A 25,441-nucleotide genomic window follows, 5' to 3' on the forward strand; every position below is an offset into this window, starting at 1 on the left:
CCTTTTTTGCTGGATTGGGGGACAAAGGGGTGGCCTCTGAAGTGCACCTGTCTGCCCTTGCCTTTGATGTCCCTCTCCCTGCAACTCCACCCTGCGTAAGATAAAGAACACTAACCTTCTTGTTGCTGTCTTACCCAAGGCTTAGGCTTGGTGAAGGTTCTTAAGTCCCAGAACCTCCCTGCCACTGATTGTCCAGCGGTTTCAGGCAATTCAGAATGCCAATGTCAAGATAACCACCTAAATTCTTAATGATCTGATTACCAAGTGATAGGTCAAGTTATTTGGCATTGGGAGGGGGCATGCTAGTGGCCATTGAACACCCCATTCTGACTAAAAATGAGAACATTGCCTAAAATATTTTGTAGTCATAATTTTGGATTTACTTAATGCAGACTGATTTGGAGTTCCTTACCTCTGGTAAATTAGTAAAACTGCAGATCCAAATCCTCACTACAGTTTGTGTACAGATTTATATCAGATCAGTTTGGTTCGACACAGATGATTTCCATTGTAAAGTTCAATAAGCCCTATTGATCTATTTAATGTACATAAGATTAAACTTGCCTGTTGTAGTGATATATTTAAAAGTTTTTGAATTGAGTATCTTTGAGAGACAGTTGCTGCAGTGGGGTAGAGAACATACTGTTCAGTGAGCAAAGCCTTCCTCAGGCCCATTAATGTTACTGATTCAATAGGATATTTTCATAATTTTGCAGTCATTACCTGCGAGGATATTTGGAGATGCTCCAAGAACAGTACTTATTTTATAATTTAGCAGTTTTATAATTTAACTTTGCTCAAGATGTTGATTGCTTGGAGTTGGAGAAGAAATGCCTGTTTTGCATCTGGGAGAATTGAGTTCTGCAGTTTTGTTCATGGATGCATCTCAGTGAATCTGAGAGATATACTGATTGAAAATCCACATTATTGTACTGAAAATTGACGGAGTATATGAATGAGGCAAAAATATACACTCCTCTTCACTGCTGCTTGTGCCTAACAGACAGATATGAGCTGTTACCTTACAACCTAAAGTTTTGGCGAGTCTTAATATGATCTTAAATTGTTTGATGGGAACAACATATAAGAATAGCCCTTGATTATTATCCATTTTAATTGTACTACCATTTGGAGTCAAAATTTCAGCTGCCTCGTCTCAAGTCTCTGGAGTTCTCTTCCTAAACCTCTCCACCTCTTTAATTCTCTCCTTCCTCATTTGGGATGCTCCTTGTAAACTACCTCTTTGACAAAGACTTTGGCCATTCAGCTCAATATCAATATTCTGTGGCTTGTAAATTTGGCCTTATTATGCTTGTGTGAAGGGCAAAGGAATGTTTTATTACATTGGAGATACTGTGTAGAAACATGTTATTGTTGCTAAAACAATGTATTTTTGAAAATGTGAAGAATTTGGTTGTATTTTTTATTACAGAATGAAGTCTGTACTATTTTCATGTTGAATGAATTGATCATAGAAAGTTTTGGACCTCAACCTAATATTAAGGTTTAAGCTTCTAATGAATTAACATTCTTGTCTTATGTTTTAGGCAAAATAGCTAAGGACTCTGAAACGCTGGTAGACTTAGGAGTCAGACCACATGGCTCTATCCAGCTGGAACTGACATCTGTTGATCCTGAAAAACACCCAATCAAACTAATTAGACCACAGCAGGAATCTGCCACGTCTGATGTAATAACTGTCACCATTCAAAAAGGTATTGCATAAGCACCAACCCATGAATATTAGATACTAAGATAAATCTATTCAGATTTGTCCAAGAACGCACAGCTCTACAACAATTATTTTTAAACAGAAACATTAGAATTATGGAGGAAATTGAGGAACAATGTGGATCTTTCATCTTACACTTTTGATCCTTTTAATCAATTCCTGACCTTTCTCATTTTTGAAATTTTGTAAACGAGGTACGTGTTAACTTGTGGATCAGTTCTTCTGTTTACTCTGTGCCTGATGCACATAGAGGGGCATTCTACTACTGGGCCTCTTTATAAGTACAAAAGTCAATACATTTTCATACTAAGACTTGAAAATTATGATGATTTTTAGCTCCATTTCCATTCAAGATATATGGAGATATTGACTCGTTACTTGCTCATATATTTCTGACCAGATGAAATTAATAGATTTTGAGGATGAAAGTCCTTGGGCCTTAGCTGTCCACACATATTGTTTCACAAAGGTATCTTGAGGTCTTTGAGCAATGAGTAAGTTTATTTATGCTGTTTCATTGTACTAACACGCTGAATGGATGAATGGTAGAAGACAGACTTATACCTGCAATTTTTCAAGCACTAAATTTTCAGTCTCAACTATTATTTAACTGGAGAAAGACTGCAGAAAGCTACAACACAGATTGAATTGTGAGTCCTTTTGCATATATTACAAAAGCGCACAGGGCCAGGGATTTGGATTTGCTTCCAGCCTTGGGTGGCTGTCTGTGGGAAATTTGCACATTCTTCCCTGTCTGCATGGGTTTTTAAGTGGATTGGCCATGGTAAATGTGAAGTTAAAGGTGGGTGGCTCGAAATGCCTAGGGTTGTATTTCATTACTTCAGGTTATAAACAAACATACTCCTCCTTTACAGACAGGTACTTATTACAAATAAAACAAGGAAACATGATATCACTTATACATTCATTAAGTCTAGAATGCAAACGTTATCAAAAGGAGAAAATACTGGATTAAAACAATTGCTTATGAACAATGGGCCAACTGGCCTTGCTTCAACTCCTATGTCTTATGGTCTTAAATGTATATTCTGAAAGTTTTCTCTTTCAACAAGTAACACTGATTTCTTACAGAAGATGAGACTTGTTATTGTGTTGTGGTGGAAATTGAAAGACGTCCTTATCACAAGCCTTTTTTGGGTGGCTTCAGGCACAAGATTACAGGAAAAGAATTTCATCATGCAGGAACACAGACTCCGATCAAAAAAACAAACTGTAGCTGTGTGGAGAGGTTCTGCAGGGAAACACAGGTAAATTGAAGCAAATTTGTTATGTAATTTGTTAGATTTTTAAAACTTTTCAAGTTTTAACCTGCTGTTGTGTTTTATAAATATGTTATTGCTTTCTTGAAAATTCCACCCTCTTATGAAAAGTATTTTCCTGTCACGTAGCTAGCTCTTCAGGAGTAGGTTTTCAGCTTTAATGCTAACTTCAACATTTCTGTGTTAACCAGTGGCAGAAATGTGAAATGAATTTACAAGGCACTTCTTTTACTTTTCCATTCCTCAGATGAAACTCTGACTGCCCGTGCAAGCTCTGCTAATAAATGTTGAGAACATTTGTCTCCACAGGGGTGGATTCAATGATAAGAAGATCTTTTAATTTGTTTCTAACACTAAGATGAGCTTATTACCACAAATCCACATCACTCCTAAGACCACCTATTTCCACTTCAATATCATTACTAATTCTGTCCTTGCCTGTGTTTATCAAAACACGCTTGGCCAGCCCATACATGGGAAACTTAACATAATTCAAACTGCTGCCTGTGTCTGAATCCACATCAGTTCCTGCTCACTATCTCTCCCATATAAATCTATGAATATAGGATTTATAATCCAGGTTATTTCTCAAGTTAAACAATGCCTTATGTTCGTATCATGCTATGGTCTCTCCACTTCCTATCTTTAAAATTTTCTCCTAATCTACAACCCTCCAAGATATCTGTACTCACTGAACCCAGGCCTCTTCAATAGTTCCAATTTGAAAAGCTTCTCTAATACTGACCATGCCTTCAGTTGCCTAGATCGTACATTCTGGAATTTCCTCCATAAACATCTCTACATTCCTTTCCTCTTTTAAAATCTACTTATAATGTCATAAAGATGTACAACACAGAAACAGACCCTTCAGTCCAACCTAAATTAATCTGGTCCCATTTGTCAGCACTTGGCCCATATCCCTCTAAATCTTTTCTTTTCATGTACCCACCTACATGTCTTTTAAATGTAATTGTACCAGCCTTCACCACTTCTTCTGGCAGCTCATTCCATACAAGTGCCACCCTCTGCATGAAAAAAAATGCCCCTTAGGTCCCTTTTAAATCTTTTCCTTCTCACCCTAAACTTATGCCATTTAGTTCTGGACTCCCCCACTCCTCTATAAACCTCTATAAGGTAACCCCTGAGCATCTGATGCTCCAGGAAAAACAACCCCAGCCTATTCAGCCTCTCCCTGTAGCTCAAACCCTCCAACAACTTCGTTATAATTTAGTATAATACAGGACATCTCACTGCAGATGATAAAATCTGAACTGAAAACAAAAAATGCTGCAGGTCACAGCAGCTCAGGCAGCATCCATGAAGAGAAAGCAAGCTAACGTTTTGAGACTAGATGACTCTTCAGCAGACCTGACTTCACCTCACTTGAAGAGTGATCTAGACTCAAAATATTAGCTTGCTTTCTCTCTGTGAGTGCTGCCTGACCTGCTGTGATCTCAGCATTTTTTTGCTTTCAGTTCTAGTATAATCTAGTTTGGTTTTGTGGCGTAATTAGCTTTGTAATGCTCCTGGAAAATGCCTTGGAACTCTTCATAACATTGAACATGCCATATTAATAGAAGTTGTTATTCTGTTCTTCTTCAGTGTGGGCTTTGTTATCAATATGCTAACTGCTTGCCAGTATTGAGAAAAAATGGCTCTTTTACTTCTGGAGTTAATTAGCCTAATTATTAATGGGGTAAACGTACTATGAAATTAATGAGAAAATCAAAAAGGAGATGCATGATGATGTTTGTTCTTCACAAATTTTGCTTATTGTAATAACACTTATTTTCTTTTGTCTTTGGCAAATTTCCTCAATAAATAATATTGTTTCCATTTAGACAGTTTCTGCCAAGAATCAGTATCAGCAAACAACAAATAACACATCTACACAAATGACCAAAATTGGCTGTTACGTGTCCAATATCACAGACAAATTGGTTACTCCAGGAAAATACTTCACTGCTGCAGAATACCATGCTCAGAGATTGAAAGCGGTGAGTTATTAATGTGTCTAGAAAGATTGTAAACATTTTTAACATTTCTGAACCAGCAACTTAACTACATAATTATAGCATTTTTTCCCCATGGTAACAGGTTCAAATAATAATTGATTTAGATAGGTGATATGCCGATATAAAGTTATGAGTGGATTATTCCCATTTTCAGTCAGTGTTTTGTCAAGCAAGATTCATGGCACCTGAACCACAATGGATCAAAGTGGCTTTTATCATGAAATTTCTGCTCTTCACTGTATGAGTGCGACTGGTGGCTATTTCAGTATCCATTTTGTGGAATTGCATGTCAGGAGTACTGGAAGTGTTTTTTCACTCCAGGGATCTTGTAACATTCACATCACTGGCACCATACTTAAAACATCACTCTGGACACTATAAACTAGGAACTGTCCTTTACACTGTGCATAATGGACGGGGATCTGGGAGATGCTGCTCGATGGGTGGTGAAGAGCAGTGCTATTTTATTTCTGTCAACTGTCACAGGAGGCCATGCCACCAGACCAAGCCAGCCTGGACCCAAGTAGCAGTTTGGTATAATACTGTGTCAGAGGAGACACCCAGCAATGCACAAAAATGTCAATGAATGTCTGTGCTCTGCAAGAATAAGCACATCCACTCCCATCTGTTTTCCTTTTTTTTTCTTTTGCTTCCATCCTTTTTCTTTCTTTACTTTTCTGTGGTGAGTGGTTGGTAGCTTTGGCACGGTAGTGAGAGTGGGCCGGGTGTGGAGTGGCAGATGTGACTTCTCCTGACAATTGGAGGCAGCGGCTGCATGGATGTCCTCCCAGTGTTTGTGGCAGTGGCAGCAAGAACGTCCTTCCAGTACTTGGGGCCAGCGGCAGTGGCATAAAAGCTCCTCCAGCGTTTGGGGGCATTGGTGCTGGCGGCAGTGGACTCATCAAGATGGAGCCGGCAAGGCAACATCTGCAGCTGAAGCAGGGCTCTTGGCATCAAAGCAGTCTGGATTAGAGTGGTGCTGGAAAAGCACAGCAGTTCAGGCAGCATCCGAGGAGCAAGAAATCTGATGAAGGGCTTTTGCCTGAAATGTCGATTTTCCTCCTTCTTGAATGCTGCCTGAACTGCTGTGCTTTTCCAGCACCACTCTATTCCAGAATCTGCAGTCATTGTTTTTATCACAGCAGTCTGGCCTGGTAGTGGATCCAGAGACATTTGGTGGTGTTGGCCCAGAGTAGGGACTCCTGGTGTTGGTGTGGTAGTGGTGGGAATATGGTATGCCTGAAGCAGGGACTCCTGGTATCATCGAGGCAGTGTGGGAGCCAAGGATGCCTGGTTGCCATCGTGGAAGACCCTGAGTGGGGATTCTGGTTATTGGTGAGGCTGCGGAGCTGAGGACTCCTGGTTTTGGGGTGAGTGAGGATTCAGCAACATTCACAAAGTGGGCCCAGTGGCGAAGACTTGGCGCCTAAAGTGTCATGACTCCTACATTGGTGGGCAGAAATGAGTACTGCAAATGTTGGAGATTAGAGTCAAGATTAGAGCAGTGCTGGAAAAGCACAGCTGGTCAGGCAGCATCCGAGGAGCAGGAAAAATCGACATTTCGGGCAAAAGCCAGTCAGGAATATTCAAAGCCATTTCTAATGAAGGGCTTTTGCCCGAAACGTCGATTTTCCTGCTCCCTGGATGCTACCTGATCTGCTGTGCTTTTCCAGCACTACTCTAATCTTGGCTCCTACATTGTAGGTAAAAACAATGACTGCAGATGCTGAAAATCAAATACTGGATTAGTGGTGCTGGAAGAGCACAGCAGTTCAGGCAGCATCCAACGAGCAGCAAAATCAACGTTTCGGGCAAAAGCCCTTCATCAGGAAGGGCTTTTGCCCGAAACGTTGATTTCGCTGCTCGTTGGATGCTGCCTGAACTGCTGTGCTCTTCCAGCACCACTAATCCAGTATCCTACATTGTAGGTCCAGCGCAGGTCTCTCTTGCAGTTACTGGAAGCTAGTTGCCGTTGTGGACTGGGTTTGAAAGCCTATTATTCTGAACCTTTCATTAATTTTTCTATCTTTTTTTCCGTAGAATTTGTTCTTCAGATTCTGTACCTGGGTAGGTCTGTACCTGAGGTGGCGCCTTAATGTGGTGACTTATAAACTTTTTGCTGTACTTATTTGAGTACATTTAACAATAAAACTAAATCAATTCACTTCATATTCTCCCTGCAACTGACACTAGCAGGATTACCATCTAACTTTGCCAATACACGTGATTCTCACCAAGGATCATTGTCTCCAACTCTCACTAATGCATGCATCATGTCCAATCAACAGCTCTACCTCCTTCAAACTTTCATACTAATAACCCCTCCTACCCTCTTGAGTTTTCTATGCAACCTATCCTACTTATGCATTATCATGAACTGCTTTTCCATCCACTTTCATTGTACTTAATCCCTCACTTTGTCTCAAAATGGCTAATAATCAGACTAGGATGTGAATTGTTGGATGGATGGGAGAGAGTGTTGTGGAAATTCTCATTGTCTGCAAGAAGATTTTCAAATTAGACAGAGAAGATCATGTGGTGACTGGGAGATAGCAATGGCCACTCAATCGAGTCAACTTCATTGTGCTTCATTGCTCTCCATAAACATCATTGCTGACTCTTTCTTAATCTGTACTAACTTTAATTTTAGGCAAATAATTCCGTCTCTTGTCTTATGTACAAGGTGCACTCAATGAATTTTTGTCAGGCTGAGGCCAAGGCCAGAAATGTTCAGCTCTGCCTCTAAGGAGGAAACTTCAAAGGATGTGCCAGCTAGGTTTCCTCCTGCACTCTTCACCAGCTCAGATCTTACACCTTGGTGGGTTCTCTTGCAACATTAAACTCAGGGGCACAATCTGGTGAGCACATCCTTGACATGTCTGCAACTGACTGAAGAAGGAATGCTCCAGTCTCTGTCTCTCAGAGAACTCCTGGAGATCACTCACTGTCTCTGCCCAAGCAGAAGATGGTTCTATAGTATTGGCCATTTGTTAGAATGCACGGACAAGCACAGCAACAGTAGGTAGATTTCTCAGAGACATTCAGTAAGCTACATTAAAAAGATCAAGGAGTTCATTAATGAAATCAGTACTGTGATGGCTTCATCATGCATGTATCTGACTACCTCCATGGAGAGGTTAGCAGCTGCCATAGAGACCCAACCTCATCAAGCTCTGTGTCTGGACCTACACCCATCGCTCTAGTTATAGGTTCTCAATGTCAACGGCAGGGTAAAATGGGAATCAAGGGGTCTCAGCCTCACCCAGAGGTAGGCGCTCCTTCTTTTCATGGAGGCTGTACGTTTCCAACAGACACGAAAGGTAGGACAGTAGAGGTCGAACTTCTCAGGAATTCCTGGCGTGCCGAGCCCCTCCACGTCCCCATTGCCTGTGTGCGCAAAACCGACAGAACGTCAAACCGAAGAGGATGAACTTCGGACAGGATGTTGTCAATAACACATCCAGGTGTAACCATCTAGTCTCCGGTCAACATTGCCAACTAAAAGCAGGATTTCTCCACCTCCAGCTTTGTAAATTGGGACTACATTTGAACATGGAGGTGGAACGGAATAAGAAAAATAAACTTTCTGACGACACAGATAACATGGGTAAAATATGTCATGGGTATAAATAACCTTTCACTTTAGTCATTATAGTTTCACTTGCACTGTTAAAATGTCTGCTCCAGTATATTTTCATTATTGTACCTGGTTAAGTTGCGAGATAAGCAGCATCTTCAGATAACCAAAGATGAAAGGAGTTGTAACAGCCAAGCATTATTCATCTCTGACAAGTAACCAAGTCTTTGACTGCAGATAGGCTCAGCTATCAGAGATCCTTCAACCACGATATTGAGGACTACAGCCAAAGTGTGCATTTTAATATCGACAATACTTAGGATAAACACTGGGCAGAATCTTATCAGGTTCTGATTGAAATAGGTTATGCATGGCAGAATTGACAAGGTGTTCTTTGTCCCCTCTAATGAGACAAAAAGAAAATATTTGTTTAGTTCATTTGCCTTTTCTTTTTGTCTACTATTAATTCCCCATTCCCACTGTCTTCAGGACCAATTCTCAACGTACTCTTCTCCTTTTTGAGTAAATATAAAAACTTTCACAATATATTTTTATGTATCTAGTTAGCTTCTTCTTATGCTTTCATTTCTTTCTCCTGATCATACTGTCTGCTGTTTTTTATATTCTGACCAATGATCTGACCCACCACTCATTTTTGCGTAATTAAATACTATTTCTCTAAATGTTTTGGATAACCATGGATGCTAGCTCCTCAATTTAGAATTTTTCTTTATAGTTGGAACATATGTATTCTGAAATATTGCCTTAAATGTTTGCTACTTCTTCCTTATTTATCTAGCACATGGCATTCTATTCCTGGTAAGTTCAGCTTACTTAGTTTTTGTGTCAAATAATTTCCCTTATTCAGGTTTAAAATGCAAGTCTTAGATCCAATCGTTTCCCTTTCAAACCAGATGTAAAAATCACATTGTGCTCGTTGTTACATAGGGATACCGTAACTCTATGGCAACAATTCAGTGTGTTCATCATGATTGTTTGAAGTCAAAATTCTTAATCTGTATTCACAGACAATAAACAACTTGACTAGAAAGTGCACCTAGGTGGGTGACATTACTAATGATTGAAGGCATGATTACTGCAACTTCCCTTAGCAGTGCCTCCAATTTAAGAAATTTACTTTGTGTCAGGAAAAGAAACAGTGACTAATGACTCCAAGGGATATGGAGGTAGAGTTTGATAGCAGCATTGCATAGATGATCAGCAATGATCTAGAATCTATGGGCTAAATGGCTTACTCATGATCCTGATCCACGGATTGCAAGGGCACAAGTCCTCAGTGGAACCAAGTGCCTGACTGAACGTAACCATCACAAATTCACCTGCACCTCCACACTCATCATTTACTGTATCCGCTGGACTCGATGTGGTCTCCTCTACATTGGGGAGACAGGCCGCCTACTTGCGGAACTTTTCAGGGAACACCTCTGGGACACACGCACCAACCAACCCAACTGCCCTGTGGCTGAACACTTTAACTCCTCCTCCCACTCCACCAAGGACATGCAGGTCCTTGGCCTCCTCCATCGCCAGACCCTGACCACACGACGCCTGGAGGAAGAGTGCCTCATCTTCCGACTAGGAACCCTCCAACCACACGGGATGAATGTAGATTTCTCCAGCTTCCTCATTTCCCCTCCCCCCACCTTATCTCAGTCCCAACCCCCGGATTCAGCACCATCCTCTTGACCTGCAATCTTCTTCCCGACCTCTCCGCCCCCACCCCCTCTCCAGCCTATCACCCTCACCCTCACCTCCTTCCACCTATCGTATTCCCAGCGCCCCTCCCCCCTACCTTTTATCTCACCCCGTTTGGCACACCAACCTCATTCCTGAAGAAGGGCTTATGCCCAAAACGTCGATTCTCCTGCTCCTCCGATGCTGCCTGGCCTGCTGTGTTTTTCCAGCGCCACATTTTTCAACTCTGGTCTCCAGCATCTGCAGTCCTCACTTTTTCCCTCCTGAACGTAACCATCACCTAGCATGGAATTGAATGAGCTCTTTTACTGATTGTAGTGTTACTGACCACAGTCCACCTTAATACCTTTATGGACTGCTCCCCTTAGACTTTCACACATGGTTATTTGGTTGAAGCAAATGTGTTTGCCATGTAAATGCCTGGTCCATGCTCTGTAGCAACTTGGCAGAAACATGTATATTGTTAACTCTGAAGTAGAGTATTGACAAACTCAAGTGGTGTGATTTGATATGATGACATGGCAAGGCTGATGGTTTGCAAATGCCAACTTGAATGGATATAAGAAACCAAAAGAGAAAATGCTGGAAAATCTCACCAGCATCTGTAAGGAAAGAAAAGAGCTGACGTTTTGAGTCTAACTGACCCTTTGTCAAAGCTGAATGGATATAAGGTTGAGGAGAATGATGTCCATGGGCATGTAAGATGGTAACGAGCATGCACTGAAGGTACAGCTAAATGATTGCTGGGAATCAGTGAACTGTAGCCGCCAAGTATCTGCTCTGATTAACCTGTTGGTAATTAGCACCAGCTAATTTCTTGGAGAAGATTATTTGATGGCAATAAGAAATAAATGTTATCACATTTACAAAAGCGTTGTTTTAAAAGATGTCTGTATTATTGTACTGATGTATGAACAAAAATTCATGTGTGATTTTTAGCTGCATAGTTTTATTCCTCTTATTAGGTAATTGTGCTGCAGACCCACTTTAGACGCTGGGCTGCTAAGAATTATGTTCAACAACTGAGGATGCAAAGGGATAGGAGGATACAATGGGAACAGGAGCAAGAACTAAAAATTAAAATGGGAAAGCAAGAATACTTGAAGAAACAGTATGAAAGAAGAATGAATCCTAAGACAAAAGAAGATTTTGACCTACTCTTTCATGCATTGGAAGGTATATTTATGCTTTAAGATAGACCTTTAATGTTCTTGCTTCCTGTAATGTGGACATAATTTTTATTTTTATTAAATGTTATTTTATTCCTGAACTTGGACATTTTGTGTCAATTCAGAGGTGACATTCACTTTCAGTTCTGATTTTTTTTTGTCTTGTTGTAACTAATTTGGATAGCATGCTGGAAATCAAGCCCTGCTTTTCCTGAAGTCACATAAAAGTGAAAGAATTTTATAAAAGTGCCTACATTTTCCAATTTACCTGACTTATAGCCCTTGGTTGACAGAAACTATGGAGCAGGTTTCTATACAAATGAGCAGATTCTATTTACAAGTAAATAATTATAAACCAATGACACATAATTCTTCTGCACATGTTTCATCACCATGCTAGATAACATCATCAATGCGACTTCTATAAAGCATTGTTGTTCTACTCCGCTTGATATTTATATGATCTGGTCTGTTAAGATGGGTGTTGTCATTACCCACCTCAACAGACCAAATCATATAAATGTCAAGCAGAGTAGAACAACAACACTACACAGAAGTCACACTGATGATGTTACCTCACATGATGACACAACATCTGTATGACAAACTACCAGCTCATCAAGCAAACCAACAACTCCATTTGGAGTTGGCAAGTAAACCGACAAATGCATCCACAACCTGAACTACAAATCTTCACAAAACCATTTAATTCTACTGATTAAATTTCTAACCCGCTTATAAAACTCCCCCTATGCACACATAAAGATAGACACAGGAAGATATGGATGTCAAGGTGGACAGAAAGACTGGGAAGGCAGTTCAATGGTTCCTGTTCACAGGATTTGCTTAAATGATCCTATTTGGCTTGTGAGGACTTGTTGCTGTTTCTTGACCTTCCTTCTTCAGGTACTTACACTTGCCTGCAGGTTACAAAAGTGTGAGTGGTTCACATGTAATGTCTCTGAATTATTGGTTAAAAGCCCCTGTGTACAGTAACTGATGCGGTAAATAAACTTCCTTTTTTCAGGCTTGAGATCTTTTTTCGCGTGAAATCCATCTCCTTCCTTTCCATAGGTCCAATGGTTTCTCCTTAAACATTCACATCCACAAGCTGTTCAGCTACCTAGGAAGGTTGTTGGCAGGTAGAAGGCCTTTGTCACTGATTACAGGTCACTATTCCCCAGGCCATTCAACTACTTACCACTGGTCAAATCTCCATTCACAGATGCTCCTACTTGTCTGCAACTAGACAACTACTACTGCTTGAATCAGCAGCTCTGTAAATAGCACTTACAATGAATATTAGGTTACCTGCTTTTAAAAAGTGCAGTAATACTTTACACGATCCTTGGTTTTTAAAACTATTCTTTTATAAGAGTCAAAGTTACAAAGAAAGGTAAAATGATTTGGTCTTTACATTTACGTACTCATTCTGATTATTTTATGTGATCATTTGTTGCTGGTACTCATTGGTTGTGGTAAGACTGAAAATTGAGATTACCTCTATGTTCTTTATTTATGTGTATATAGTGTGGAAACAGGAGGAGCTGAGTAACATAAACCGGACTCTTACTGGACCAGAGAGAAAAGCAGCTCTTTACACGCTGCTGGAGCAAGAAGCACAGCTTATTGCATCAATTTCTCGACACAAAGTTGATGCTGCTAAGGAAACTGGACCAAAACTAATTCAGAATCTTTTGAATAAGGTCAATGTTACTTATTATATTAAAACAATTTCATACAAGCCAGATCTTATTTGAAATGTCGATCAAATAAGATAGTGAATATAGTCAAACCTGCATCAGGGAAGTTAGATAGCCGCTGAACAGTATCTCTGGAATCCCATGCAACAGTATAAAATTAAATTAGGATTTTGTTAGGATTTTACTCTCTTCGGGGGTTGGAAGGTAAGGTGGTGGAGGGAGGTACTGAGCTACACAGACATGAAAATCCATGCTGCCAGCCAGCATGCCTGTTTTCTGTAACCATCCAATCCTCTGGCCATTTCCCTGAATACGGGATAAGGGTTGCAGGTGATTAAGTGTGATTGGGTAATCTATTAAAAGGACCTAAGGTCACTCGAGGCCTCTTGTCGGTTGCTGACTGGTTTTCATGTTGTCAAGGAATGAGCCAGCTGCCTGGAGGTGACCTCCCAGTGGCAGAACAGAGGTCAGAGCTCCTGGAAGGCTTTTAAGGCCCTGTTATTAGAGTCATAGAGATGTACAGCATGGAAACAGACCCTTCGGTCCAACCTGTCCATGCCGACCAAATATCCCAACCCAATCTAGTCCCACCTGCCAGCACCCGGCCCATATTCCTCCAAAGCCTTCCTACTCATATACCCATCCAAATGCCTTTTCAATGTTGCAGTTGTACCAGCCTCCACCACTTCCTCTGGCAGCTCATTCCATACAGGTACCACCCTCTGTGTGAAAAAGTTGCCCGTTAGGTCTCTTTTATATCTTTCCCCTCTCACCCTAAACCTATGCCCTCTAATTCTGGACTCCCCCATCCCAGGGAAAAGACTTTGTCTATTTATCCTATCTGTGCCCTCATAAGTTTGTAAACCTCTATAAGATTAGATTCCCGACAGTGTGGAAACAGGCCCTTCAGCCCAACAAGCCCACACCGACCCTCCGAAGAGTAACCCACCTGGTCCCATTTCCCTCTGACTAATGCACCTAACACTATGGGCAATTTAGCATGGCCAATTCATTTGATCTGCATGTCTTTGGACTGTGGGAGGAAACCGGAGCACCCGGAGGGAACTCACGCAGACACGGGGAGAATGAGCAAACTCCACCCAAGGCTGGAATTGAACCTTGGACCCTGGTGCTGTGAGGCAGCAGTGCTAACCACTGAGCTACCATGCCACCCCTCAGCCACTGATGCTCCAGGGAAAATAGTCCCAGCTCTTCCTCCACAATGAGGATATTTTTAGTTGAAATATGTTAGTTGTTGGAGGGACCCACACACTCTCTTATCTGAACAATAAATTTCCCATTGGGCTTCCTGCTCCAGAGAATCAGTCTAACATTCCTAATTGGACAACAAGCATGTGGTCTGGCTGTTAACTGGTCAAGTTGTGAAAAATTACTGACTGGAGGTGTTTCCTAAACAATATAAGAACACAGCCTTCATGTAATCTTGGCAACAGAATCCAACTCCACCTTAAATTCCTGCTCTTGAATTCCACATTTCACAAGATGATTGAGGTTATGCATGGAATCATCATCCACAAGGCACTATAGGCATCTTTCTTCATTAGAGAGATACATTTGGTTTTGTCTGGATTGAGGGTAATCACTCCATAAGCATGCAGTAAGGTGAGGGGTCAGACCTTCATGAACTGGTAAGATTGAACCCACACTTTCTACACAACATTCCAGACATCTAGTCAAGTGAGCAAACCAACCTTCTGTACCCCTTACGAATCTAAACTAATGATCAGAAGTTTGCAGATTGATAAGTGGCACAATCCATAACTGTTCACGTTAAAAGTATGCTTCATTCTTGTAATACAAATTTGTTCATTTGTTACAAGAAGTTTCACATCCCATTAACTCTGAAGTATGCTGGAGTTCAAGTCTAGTTAAGTTCAAAAGGCATTGACATATGCTCCTCTATAAAGTTTAGAAAACTCCATATTTTAATTAGTTTATAATGTCAGTCAGCTATTATTTCAAAATTGAAGATGCAGGCAAGTACCTGATACTTTGTCTTATGATAATTGCAACTTTCCTTCCTTATCAAGATTTTGTTACTTTGTTTGCCTTTGGTGAAATCTTGTTCAATTATTATTAAAATAACCTTACATATTTCTTTCTGTCTGCCTAAATATAGTGCTTTAGTTTAATTCAGAATTTTCCTTGAAGAACGAAAACTAATGAAAATGTATTGTACCTCAAATGTTTATTTAGCTGTACTTTTCAACTAAACTAATCGTACTATTCTCACAAAGTGTTAAGATAGTATGATGGAATATATCTTATTGACCGTTTGTTATATGGGAAACGCTTTTGTTCTAAATGTAATTTAATGTGAGCTGTGAAAAATGTTTTTAAAAAATATATTTAACTGTTGCAGTGTGCAGATCCCATAAGGTGGAAAGCATATGATGGGCGAGTCACTGAAATGGACACACCATTCACCATCCGGGCCAGAGAGCTACGAGATATTTACAACAGTATTAACATGAAATACTTGACCCGGGACGAGCGGCTGGATGCACTTTTGACACTGAAGCATACTGTCAAGGTATTGAAGTGTGTAAAATCGGCACAGAACTGCCCGACAAACATTAAACTACCAGAACAGTTCTGAAGAAGGGACACTGGACTTGAAATATTAACTCTGTTTTCCCACTACAAATGCTGCTGGACCTGCTGAGTTTCTCCAACAATTTCTGTTTTTATTTGTTATTAACCGACTGATGTTGGATGATACTTTTTCTCTGTTAAAACTCAGATGCATACCTGGAAGCACATTTGCAGGGATGAACAATAAAATGAGGTTGACATGAGTTAAGACCATAAAACAAATGTGCAAAGGTAGCCCATTCAGCCCATCAAGTTTGTTCTGCCATTTAATGAGAGCATAGCTGATCTGATAAACTCAACTCCACTTTCCTGTCTTTTCTTCATAACCCTTGATTCCCTGATAGATTAAAAATTTGTCCATTTCACTCTTGAAAATACATTACAATCCAGCCCTGACAGTCACAGTAAAGAATTTTGCAGATTCATCAGCCTCTAGGGAAAAACAAATCCTCATCCCAGTCTTATTCTGAACTTAAGCTCTCTGTTCCTAGACTCTCCCACAAGGGGAAACAACCTCCCCACATTTCTCATGTCAAGCCCCAAAGAATCTTATGTTTTAATAAAGTAACTCCAATGAGTACCAACCTATTAACCTCTCATCATAAGAAAAACTCTTTCATACCTGGGGTCAACCTACTGAATCTTATCATTCCCAGTTTATCTTTCCTTAAATAGGGCACCCAAATTTTGTTTTGCATATCAATATTAAAGTAATCATGGTAGTGTGCAAATGTGTACCACCCATGGAAACAAAGAAATTCTATTCATAAAATATTTTAAAGAGTTAGTAAAGGCATGGAAGAAAACAGTATTTTAAAGTTAGGTTTTTACACTAATAAGATACACAGCTTAAAATGTTTATTCCATATAGAGCCAAATAAAAAGAAAATTAAAGCTACACAATATTAATGTGCAGAGCAGGAAATTGCACCTTATTCAGTAATGGCTGTCACAATGGAAAATTAATTGATAAATATATTGCTGCTCAGTGTATGTGGATGATGAGGAATCAACATTCCACAGTGTGCTCACTATTCAGTGCCTATTTCTCACTTTCTGGTAAATCTCAAAAGCTGGCAGTGTGCGAATGATCTCCATCTTATGACATGCTTATATTGTCTGCTAAGGATTCCATAGCAGAATTCCTGCATCTCGTTGGCATTGGCCACTGCCCACTCCCAAGCAGCAACCTGCAAGCTCCCATCAAACCTCTTTACATCAATCTTCAGTCATCCTTTGACACTTTCTTTGAAAGACAAAGCATTTTAGTGATGTTCTAATAGTTTTGTTGAATGGTATCTGTAATTATGACACAGGCCTGTATCATTAAAGGCACTAAGTAACATAAGTGCTTTCCTTGTTTTATATTTTATTTGATATATGAATTATAAGGGTTTGCCTTTTATTCTTGTCTTCCTGTTGAAGTAAACATTAACTATCTTTCATTCTCATGCTACAACTTGAATTAAATGGTAACTATTTTCTGTTTTGTCTTCAAAAGCTTTGTTATTTAGGATTGTGTGATTTGCTTCTTAAATTCTAAGTTAAGCTCTGATATCACTTGTTTTTTTCTGTATAGGAACATGACTGTAAGTTAACACAAGAAATTGTGGAATTGATTGACAGAGAGGCAGATCTTCTCATGAGACAAGTGAAGGAATCTTACCTGGAAGGACTCAGACAGAGAATATCAACACTCTTTCTTCAGTATGTCAAAACACCAACATTTAACCCAGAAATTGCCAGATTTCTTAAGGTACAAAAAAAGGATGAATATGGTTTCAAATGGCAGGGTTGATTTAGATGTAAACATTTCTGCACTTCCATTGTTACAAAAGTAATCCAATATATTCACTTTCTAATATCTGTCAATGGTCAGCAAGAATCCTATACACTAGGCTTTACATGTAGCTGGCTGCATCAATCTCAATGTCCATGCATAGCCAGCTAATCAGAGAGAGTCGGCACGGTGGCTCAGTGGTTAGCACTTCAGCCTCAGAGCTAGCGACATTGGTTCGATTGCAGCCTCGGACGACTGTCTGTATGGAGTTTGCGCATTCTCCCCATGTCTGCGTGAGTTTCCTCTGGGTGCTCCGGTTTCCTCCCACAGTCCAAAGATGTGCAGGTCAGGTGGATTGGCCATGCTAAGTTGCCCATAGTGTTAGGTGCATTAGTCAGAAGGAAATGGATCTGGGTGGGTTCCTGTTCAGAGGGTCGGTGTGGACTGGTTGAACCGAAGGGCCCATTTCCACACGTAGGGAATCTAATCTCTAATCTAGTCCAAGCATGAATTTTTGAAGGACAGGTTATGTCAGACTAATCTAGTTATTTTGTTTGTGGAGGTCCCTAACATAGTGGTTAAGAGAGTGGCAAAGGTCATTGACTTGCAGACAACATTTTATAAGATTCATAGGACAGAGGCTCATGGAATTGGATGTCACATTGTAACATGGGTTGATAATAGTTTCGGAAATTGGTGACAAATGAGAATAAAGGAGCTCTTTGCTAATAGCCAGTTTGTGGCAATTAATGGTCCCAATGGATCTGTGCTCAGTCTTCAGTTTTTGATCACGTATGTTAAAAACCTGGATGGACAAATTGAGTTCTATATTCATGCTTGATGTCATGTAAATGGAAAATTCCACAGACAGAATAAATGAACAAAATATGGGAAGGCCATCCATTTTTGATCCAAGACGGTAGACCCGGAGCTAATGCTTTGTTCTGTTTAAATACTGAACCTAAGGAAAGAACATAAGAAATGGTCACTAGAGAAGACTTTCCATCAAGGCCCATCAAGCTTGTTCTGCCATTTACTGCAGATGTGACTGATCATGGATTTCAAATCTCCCTATCTCAGCCTAAAATATCGTGCAATCACAATTCTCTGGTTGGGAATTCCAATAATTCATAATGCTTTGAATGAATAAATTTATCCCCATCACAATCTTAAATGATTGTCCCTTTTACTTTGAGACTGGGCTCCCATCTTCTAGATTCCACAGTCAGAGAAAATAAACTCCTGCACCTAATTTTATTAGACATTTGTTAAGCATTTCAGATATAGATTTGATTAATTAGAGTGTTGCTGTGAGGGTGCAGCAGACATTGGCTGTCTCAGTACAAGTATATATACATAATATATATATATAGGCCTTGTAAGTAGGTCAGCATAATTACAATAGAATAATGTTGCAATTTAAAACATAGTCCTGGGCATTAGGTTGATAAAACTGGCTTGATTTAAATAAACTTAGAAGATTGAGCATTGATTTGCTTCAGGTGTTCAAAACAATAAAAGGATTTAGTAAAGTAACTGTAGAGCGCTCTTGTGATATAGTGGTAGTATTGAGTTTTGAGACAATTTGTAGCTCAGGTTCAGGGTCTGGATGTAGATTTGCTAGCTGAGCTGGAAGGTTCGGTTTCACACATTTCGTCACCGTACTAGGTAACATTATCAGTGATTCTCCGGACGAAGTATTGGTGGTATGGCTCACTTTTTATTTATGTGTTTAGGTTTCCTTGAATTAGTGATGTCATTTCCTGTGGTAATGTCATTTCCTGTTCTTTTTCTCAGGGGGTGGTAAATGGGATCCAAGTCAATTTGTTTGTTGATAGAGTTTCGGTTGGACTCTCCCCTGCATCAAAGACATCTCGGAAATGACTGCCAGACTACTCAGACCTCTTGGCATCATGGTAGCCCACAAACCCACCAACACACTAAAACAGCAACCTAATGAACTTGAAGCACCCTATACAGACAACAAGCAAAACTAATGTCATTTACAAAATACCTTGCAAGAACAGTAACAAACACTACATTGGACAGACAGAAAACTAGCCACCAGCATACATGAACATCAACTAGCCACAAAATGACATGACCCACTCTCACTAGTATCTTTACATACAGATGAGGAAGGACACTATTTCCACTAGGACAAGCCAAACCGAGACACACACGAGAATTCCTGAAAGCATGGTATTCCAACCTGAACTCTACAACAAACACATCGACTTGGATCCCATTTACCAACCCCGAGAAAAGGAAAGGAAATGACATCACCACAGGAAATGACACCACCAACCCAAGGAAACCTAAACACATAAATTAAAAGCATGCCACACCACCAGTGCTTCATCTGGAGGCTCGCTGATTATGTTACCAAGTATGGTGACAAAACGTCTGAAACCGAACCTTCCAGCTCAGCGAGCAAGCCTACATCCATAGTCATAATATCCCTATCTCTGGACCAAGAGGTTTGTGTTCAACTCTTACCTGATCCAGAGTTGTGTCATCACAAATTGGTTTCAAGAAAATTGTAAAGTAACTATTCCTCTGGTTCGGAAATCCAAAACGCTGGGCATAGTCTTTAAATTAGTTTCAGGAAACGCAACTGGAAATATTGCAGTCTCAGCCAAAAAACCTCTAAAATTTTCAAAATTGAGATAGATTGCTTTTACATGAAAGTAGACAGTAACATAGAAATCTAATAAATATATCGAAATTAATTCAATGGACCTGAGCATCATCCATATTTTTCACCCATCTGTAGCTGCTCTTGAAGGTGGTGATAAGTTGCCTTTTCAAATTGATGCAATCTATTTGGATTAGTTATCCCTACAGTGCCATTAGGGAGGGACTAAATCCCTTTATTATTTTGAACACCTGAAGTAAATCACCCCAGAGTCTTCTAAGTTTATGTAAATCAAACCAGTTTTATCAAGCTAATCTGCTTGACTTTATGTTTTAAGTTGTAGCATTCTTTTATTGCATTTATGCTGACCCACTTATAGGGCTAAAATCCAGGATATTGATCCAGCTACGCTGGAAGAGTGGTGATATACTTCCAAGTCAGATGATCTTGAAGGGAAACTTACAGGTAGTGATACATGTATCAGTTGTCCTTGTAGATGGTGAGTAGGGTTTGGGAGGTCAGTAGGTGATTTGCTCACGACAGGATTCTAAACTTCTATCCTACTTTTGCGGCCACAGTGTTAGCATTTCTCTGTGCACCTCATGGAGTTAGAAATGTTGAAAGGCTCTCACACTTAAGAGTCCTGCTGCTTTTGTTCTGTACAGTAAACTCAACTTCAGTGATGGAAAATAGCATGTGCTATGTCTAATGACTTAGTTCAACCTTGCAGCAGTTTGGTGCTTCCCAGGCAATCCTGAAAATATTTCCTACATTCCTCTGGTATACTAAAAACAGGCATAATTAACATTCTGTGATGATATTGGGCCTAACAGTAACAGCTCTAGTTGGGTTGTGGACTGACAAACGGAGATTGTAAAACTCCGATTGATTAAACCACTGATTAATAACCTCCACTGGGTTGAGCATGGCATCACTCCAAAGATCCTTTGTTAATATTGGACGTGCCACTGCAAGCACAGGACTCTCCCCTAAATAGTTTCGGACAAGGCCTTGAGGGGATCCAAATATTGGGCTGTCCTGTTGTCGTTCTGGCAACAGGACTGTGTCATCTCAATTTCTAGTTTCCAGCGTGTGAATTGTGTTGTTATATTGTAACTAAGTGTATTTGGTCCTGGAGTCTGATATTATTTAGTTTTCATTTTCTCTGGGTGGCACAGCTCAGTGGTTAGCACTGCTGCCTCACAGTGCCACTGACCTGGTTTCGATTCCAGCCTTGGCTTTGGAGTTTGCACGTTCTCCCCGTGTTTGTGTGGAGTTTCCTCCAGGTGCTGCAGTTTCCTCCTACTGTCCAAGGATTTGATTAGCTGTGCTAAATTTCCCTGTGCAATCCAAGGATGTGTAGGCTAGATGGATTTGCCATGGTAATCGGTTACAGGGATAGGATGGGCATCAGGTCTGGGTGCAATGCTTTTCAGAGGGTTGGTGCAGCCTTGATGGACCGAATGGCCTCTTTCCACATTGTAGTGATTCTATAATCTTCACCGGAAGGTAAATTTAATTCTTCTTCAATGTTGCTGTGCAAAGAGTAGAAATAGGGTGAACTTCCTCTTTCAGTTTTTGGTTTGCACGCAGTAGCAGAATTGAAGATTTTGCTAACAATATAAGGTAAATATTTCATTTCTTTTATAGGTCCCACAGGATCCAATGCAATTACGCAAAAATATTTACTTCTGTTCAAGCTGTGGAAGCTATTTGCCATCCACAGAGTTCCCCTTGTCACTAACTTCACAGACTCTTAAAATATGTCGACAATGCTTTCAGCTGAATAATGAAGCTCGACGTCGTGAAGAATCGACCTTGTACAAAACAATGCTTAAGCGGCTGAGAAAAACTGAGGCAAACTTTGAAGATGGATCCCGGCTGGCATTTTTATTACAGGTACAATATAATTCTTGTGCAAAACTTTTAAACAAATACTTCTCTGTTATTATTTTCCTGCCTAATATTAATGAAAATATATGTGACTATAAAGCAGATTTGCTAATTTTATGCGGCCATATCTGTTTTCTAACACAAAAACAAACAAAACCTTTCTAGTGGCCAGAGGTGACTGTACATTCATGCACTTTTCATGTCAAGTAGTTTTATGTTGAAGAGAGTAGAATATTACTGATGTTAGGTAATCTGACAGAAAAGCAGTGAATACTGAAAACACAGGCAACTGCAGAGAGATGAATACTTTTATACTGCTGATAGAAGAGGGAGTATTGGCCACAACAAGAGTTCTCCTTTTGTCTGATACCTCCGTAATAAAATAATGCAATTTTGAACAAATAACTATTTCGAGTTTAACATTTTTGAACCATTATTTTGAACCAATACTTTTTAGTTTGACATTAAGTTATAAATCAAAAATTATGTTGGCAGGAACAAGATTTGAAGCATCTGGTTGACAGTATTTGGGGAACACAATCTGCATTGAGCGCTTCGAATAATCTGAAAGATTTAACGATGATAAGGTGGGATAAAAGATTTGAGTGGTCTCCATGGAACTGTATCCTCCTTACAGAAGAAGAAGCTGTTGCCCATCTTAAACTCAGCAATATTGAAAAGGTACATAAACTCATCTCCCTTTTTTAAACTTGCTTATTCATCCATATTTTAGCAGTTTCTGAATATCATTCCTTTTTTATGGTCTCATACAGTTCCTCCCTCTACACATCTCCTTCCTCTCTTAATTCATTTGTCTTTCCTCTGTGAGTCTTTATGAAACCAGACCCTTCGGCCCTCGATGTAGCACCAACCTGTGAACTAATCTAAGCCCATCCCCCTACACTATCCCATCATCATCCATAAGCTTATCCAAGGACAGTTTAAATGCCCCTAATGTGGCTGAGTTAACTACATTGGCAAGTAGGGCATTCCATGCCCTTACCACTTTCTGAGTAAAGAACCTGCCTCTGACATCTGTCTTAAACCTATCACACCTTAATTTGCATCTATGCCCCCTCGTACAAGCCGGTGTCAGCATTTTAGGAAAAAGACTCTCACTGTCCACCACATTTAATCCTCTGATCATCTTGTATGTTTCTATTAAATCTCCTCTTAACCTTCTCTCCAATGAGAACGGACCCAAGTCCCTCACCCTTTCCTCACTCCAGACCAGGCAACATCCTGGTAAATCTCATCTGCACCTTTTCAAATGCTTCCACATCTTTCCTGTAACGGGGCAACCAGAGCTGCACACAATATTACAAGTGAAGCCACTATCATTTTGTACAGTTGCAGCATGACATCACAGCTCCAGAACTCAATCCCTCTAGCAATAAAGCCTAACATACCGTATGCACTATCAACCTGGGTGGCAACTTTCAGGGATCTATGTACATGGACACCAAGATCCCTCTGCACAACCAGACTACCAAGAATCTTTTCATTGACCCAGTATTCTGCCGTCTTGTTATTCTTCCCAAAGTGAACCATCTCACATTTATCTGCATTGAACTCCATTTGCCACCTCTCAGCCCAATTCTGCAATTTATCCAAGTCTCCCTGCAACCTGCAACATTCTTCCACACTGTCCACCACCAACTTTAGTGTCATCTGCAAACTTACTAATCCATCCACCTATGCCTGCATCCAAGTCATTTATAAAAATGACAAACAGAAGTGGTCCCAAAACAGATCCTTGTGGCACACCACTCGTAACTGGATTCCAGGCTGAATATTTTCCATTAACCACCACTGCCTTCTTACCTTCTTACAGAAAACCAGTTTCTAATCTAAACTGCTAAATCACCCTCAATCCCATGCCTCTGCATTTTCTCCAAAAGCCTACCATGTGGAACCTTATCAAGGCTTTACTGAAGTCCACGTACACTGCATCTACTGCCCTGTCCTTATCCACATGCTTGGTCACCTTCTCAAAAAACTCATTGAGGTTTGAGAGGCACGACCTTCTGTGCTGTATTGTTCTATGTTCTATGAAACGTGATTTTGATCATCTAATGCTTACAGTTTACACTCTTTTTCCTCGTGCTTAATGTGTAATTTTGTAGTGTTCCCTTACTTTCCTTAAACTAAAGATGACAGCCTCAAGACTTTTCACGTCTGTGCTACAAATGGAACATACAAATGTGAATTTACAATGTGACAAAGAAAATCTCATCTATCAGCCCTTAACTTGAAATCGCAGTGACTTACGCTGGTTTCTGTTCTCATTCACCATGCAGGATTATGAGGCCACATTTGTTCGCAAGATCAAGCATCGGCACACTTTGGGAAAGACCTATTTTTCTCGGATTCCTGAAATAGTCAATTATGCACACACTTGCTTGATGCAAGACTTGACTTCCATGAATGACCTTGTAGTTACAAACTCACTTCATTCTAAACAGAAGTTGTAGATCTTTGACAACCTTGTTGCAATGTTTGATTTCAATTAAAAATGTCAAAGTTGATGAATAAAATGTTGTAATTCAATTCCATTGGCATCAATTACAAGTGTATATCCCTATTTATGCAGTTTATTGTTGATTACATTACATGAATCTCGTAGACTGAAGAAAGGCAAATGAATTGAAATGTTACTGAAACTAAATTTGAAATCATTTGTGTACAAATTTTCTTTGACATAACCGAGCATATTCAGTCATAATATTTTCTTGATTACGAATTATTTCCACAGCCACCAGAACTGCATACAATATTGGTATGTTGTTCTCAGAGAAAAAACAATAAGGCCTAAAACCATTTAGGCATACAATAGAAAGTGTGTTGGCTACATTACCCCTTGCAATGTGGATGTCTTCAAATTGGTGAAAAACACTACATTTCAGATCTGTGTGTAAAAGGAAGAGTACTGGATATTTTTATGGAGAAGTATGTTTATACTGAAGCAAAATATTGGCAATGCAGCCCTCTATTCTTTTCTGGATACAAGGTTTGTCCATTAAATTTCAGCATAGCACATACTGTTGTTAATAAATGACATTGTAGTTCCCTGATGACTTGAATAGCATCCAATGTTGGTCTCAGGGAAAATCAGGGTTCTTATTTTAACACTAGATACTTTTGAAAAAGCACCTGTCTAATATCCATTTAATAATAACCCATTATCCAACAGTTCCAGCTGGGTGCACATCTCAAGAAATTGAGTGTTTAAAACTTGCAATTTTCCATCTTATAAGTTAACTGGGTAGAAAATTACAGGCAACACGGTGGCTCAGTGGTTAGTACTGCTGCCTCACAGCAG

General features: G+C 39.9%; 1 protein-coding gene across 3 annotated transcripts in view; it reads left to right on the forward strand.

Annotated features, from left to right (window-relative positions):
- Positions 1-24,684, forward strand: part of iqub (IQ motif and ubiquitin domain containing) — a 52,978-nt gene extending 28,294 nt beyond the window's left edge. For 2 of the 3 annotated variants that reach the window (XM_072552675.1, XM_072552677.1), the window contains 10 exons: positions 1,548-1,715; positions 2,825-3,000; positions 4,854-5,009; positions 11,286-11,496; positions 13,020-13,195; positions 15,576-15,746; positions 17,388-17,564; positions 21,877-22,125; positions 22,615-22,800; positions 24,420-24,684. In XM_072552675.1, coding sequence (XP_072408776.1) covers positions 1,548-1,715; positions 2,825-3,000; positions 4,854-5,009; positions 11,286-11,496; positions 13,020-13,195; positions 15,576-15,746; positions 17,388-17,564; positions 21,877-22,125; positions 22,615-22,800; positions 24,420-24,593 — 1,844 coding nt within the window. In that variant the 3' untranslated portion in view covers positions 24,594-24,684. The remainder of the gene's footprint in view (positions 1-1,547; positions 1,716-2,824; positions 3,001-4,853; positions 5,010-11,285; positions 11,497-13,019; positions 13,196-15,575; positions 15,747-17,387; positions 17,565-21,876; positions 22,126-22,614; positions 22,801-24,419) is intronic. The other variant, XM_072552676.1, reaches the window with a different exon arrangement.
- The last annotated feature ends 757 nt before the right edge of the window (positions 24,685-25,441 follow it).

This window comes from Chiloscyllium punctatum, chromosome 32 (assembly GCF_047496795.1).
Source record: "Chiloscyllium punctatum isolate Juve2018m chromosome 32, sChiPun1.3, whole genome shotgun sequence".
Classification (NCBI taxonomy): domain Eukaryota; kingdom Metazoa; phylum Chordata; class Chondrichthyes; order Orectolobiformes; family Hemiscylliidae; genus Chiloscyllium; species Chiloscyllium punctatum.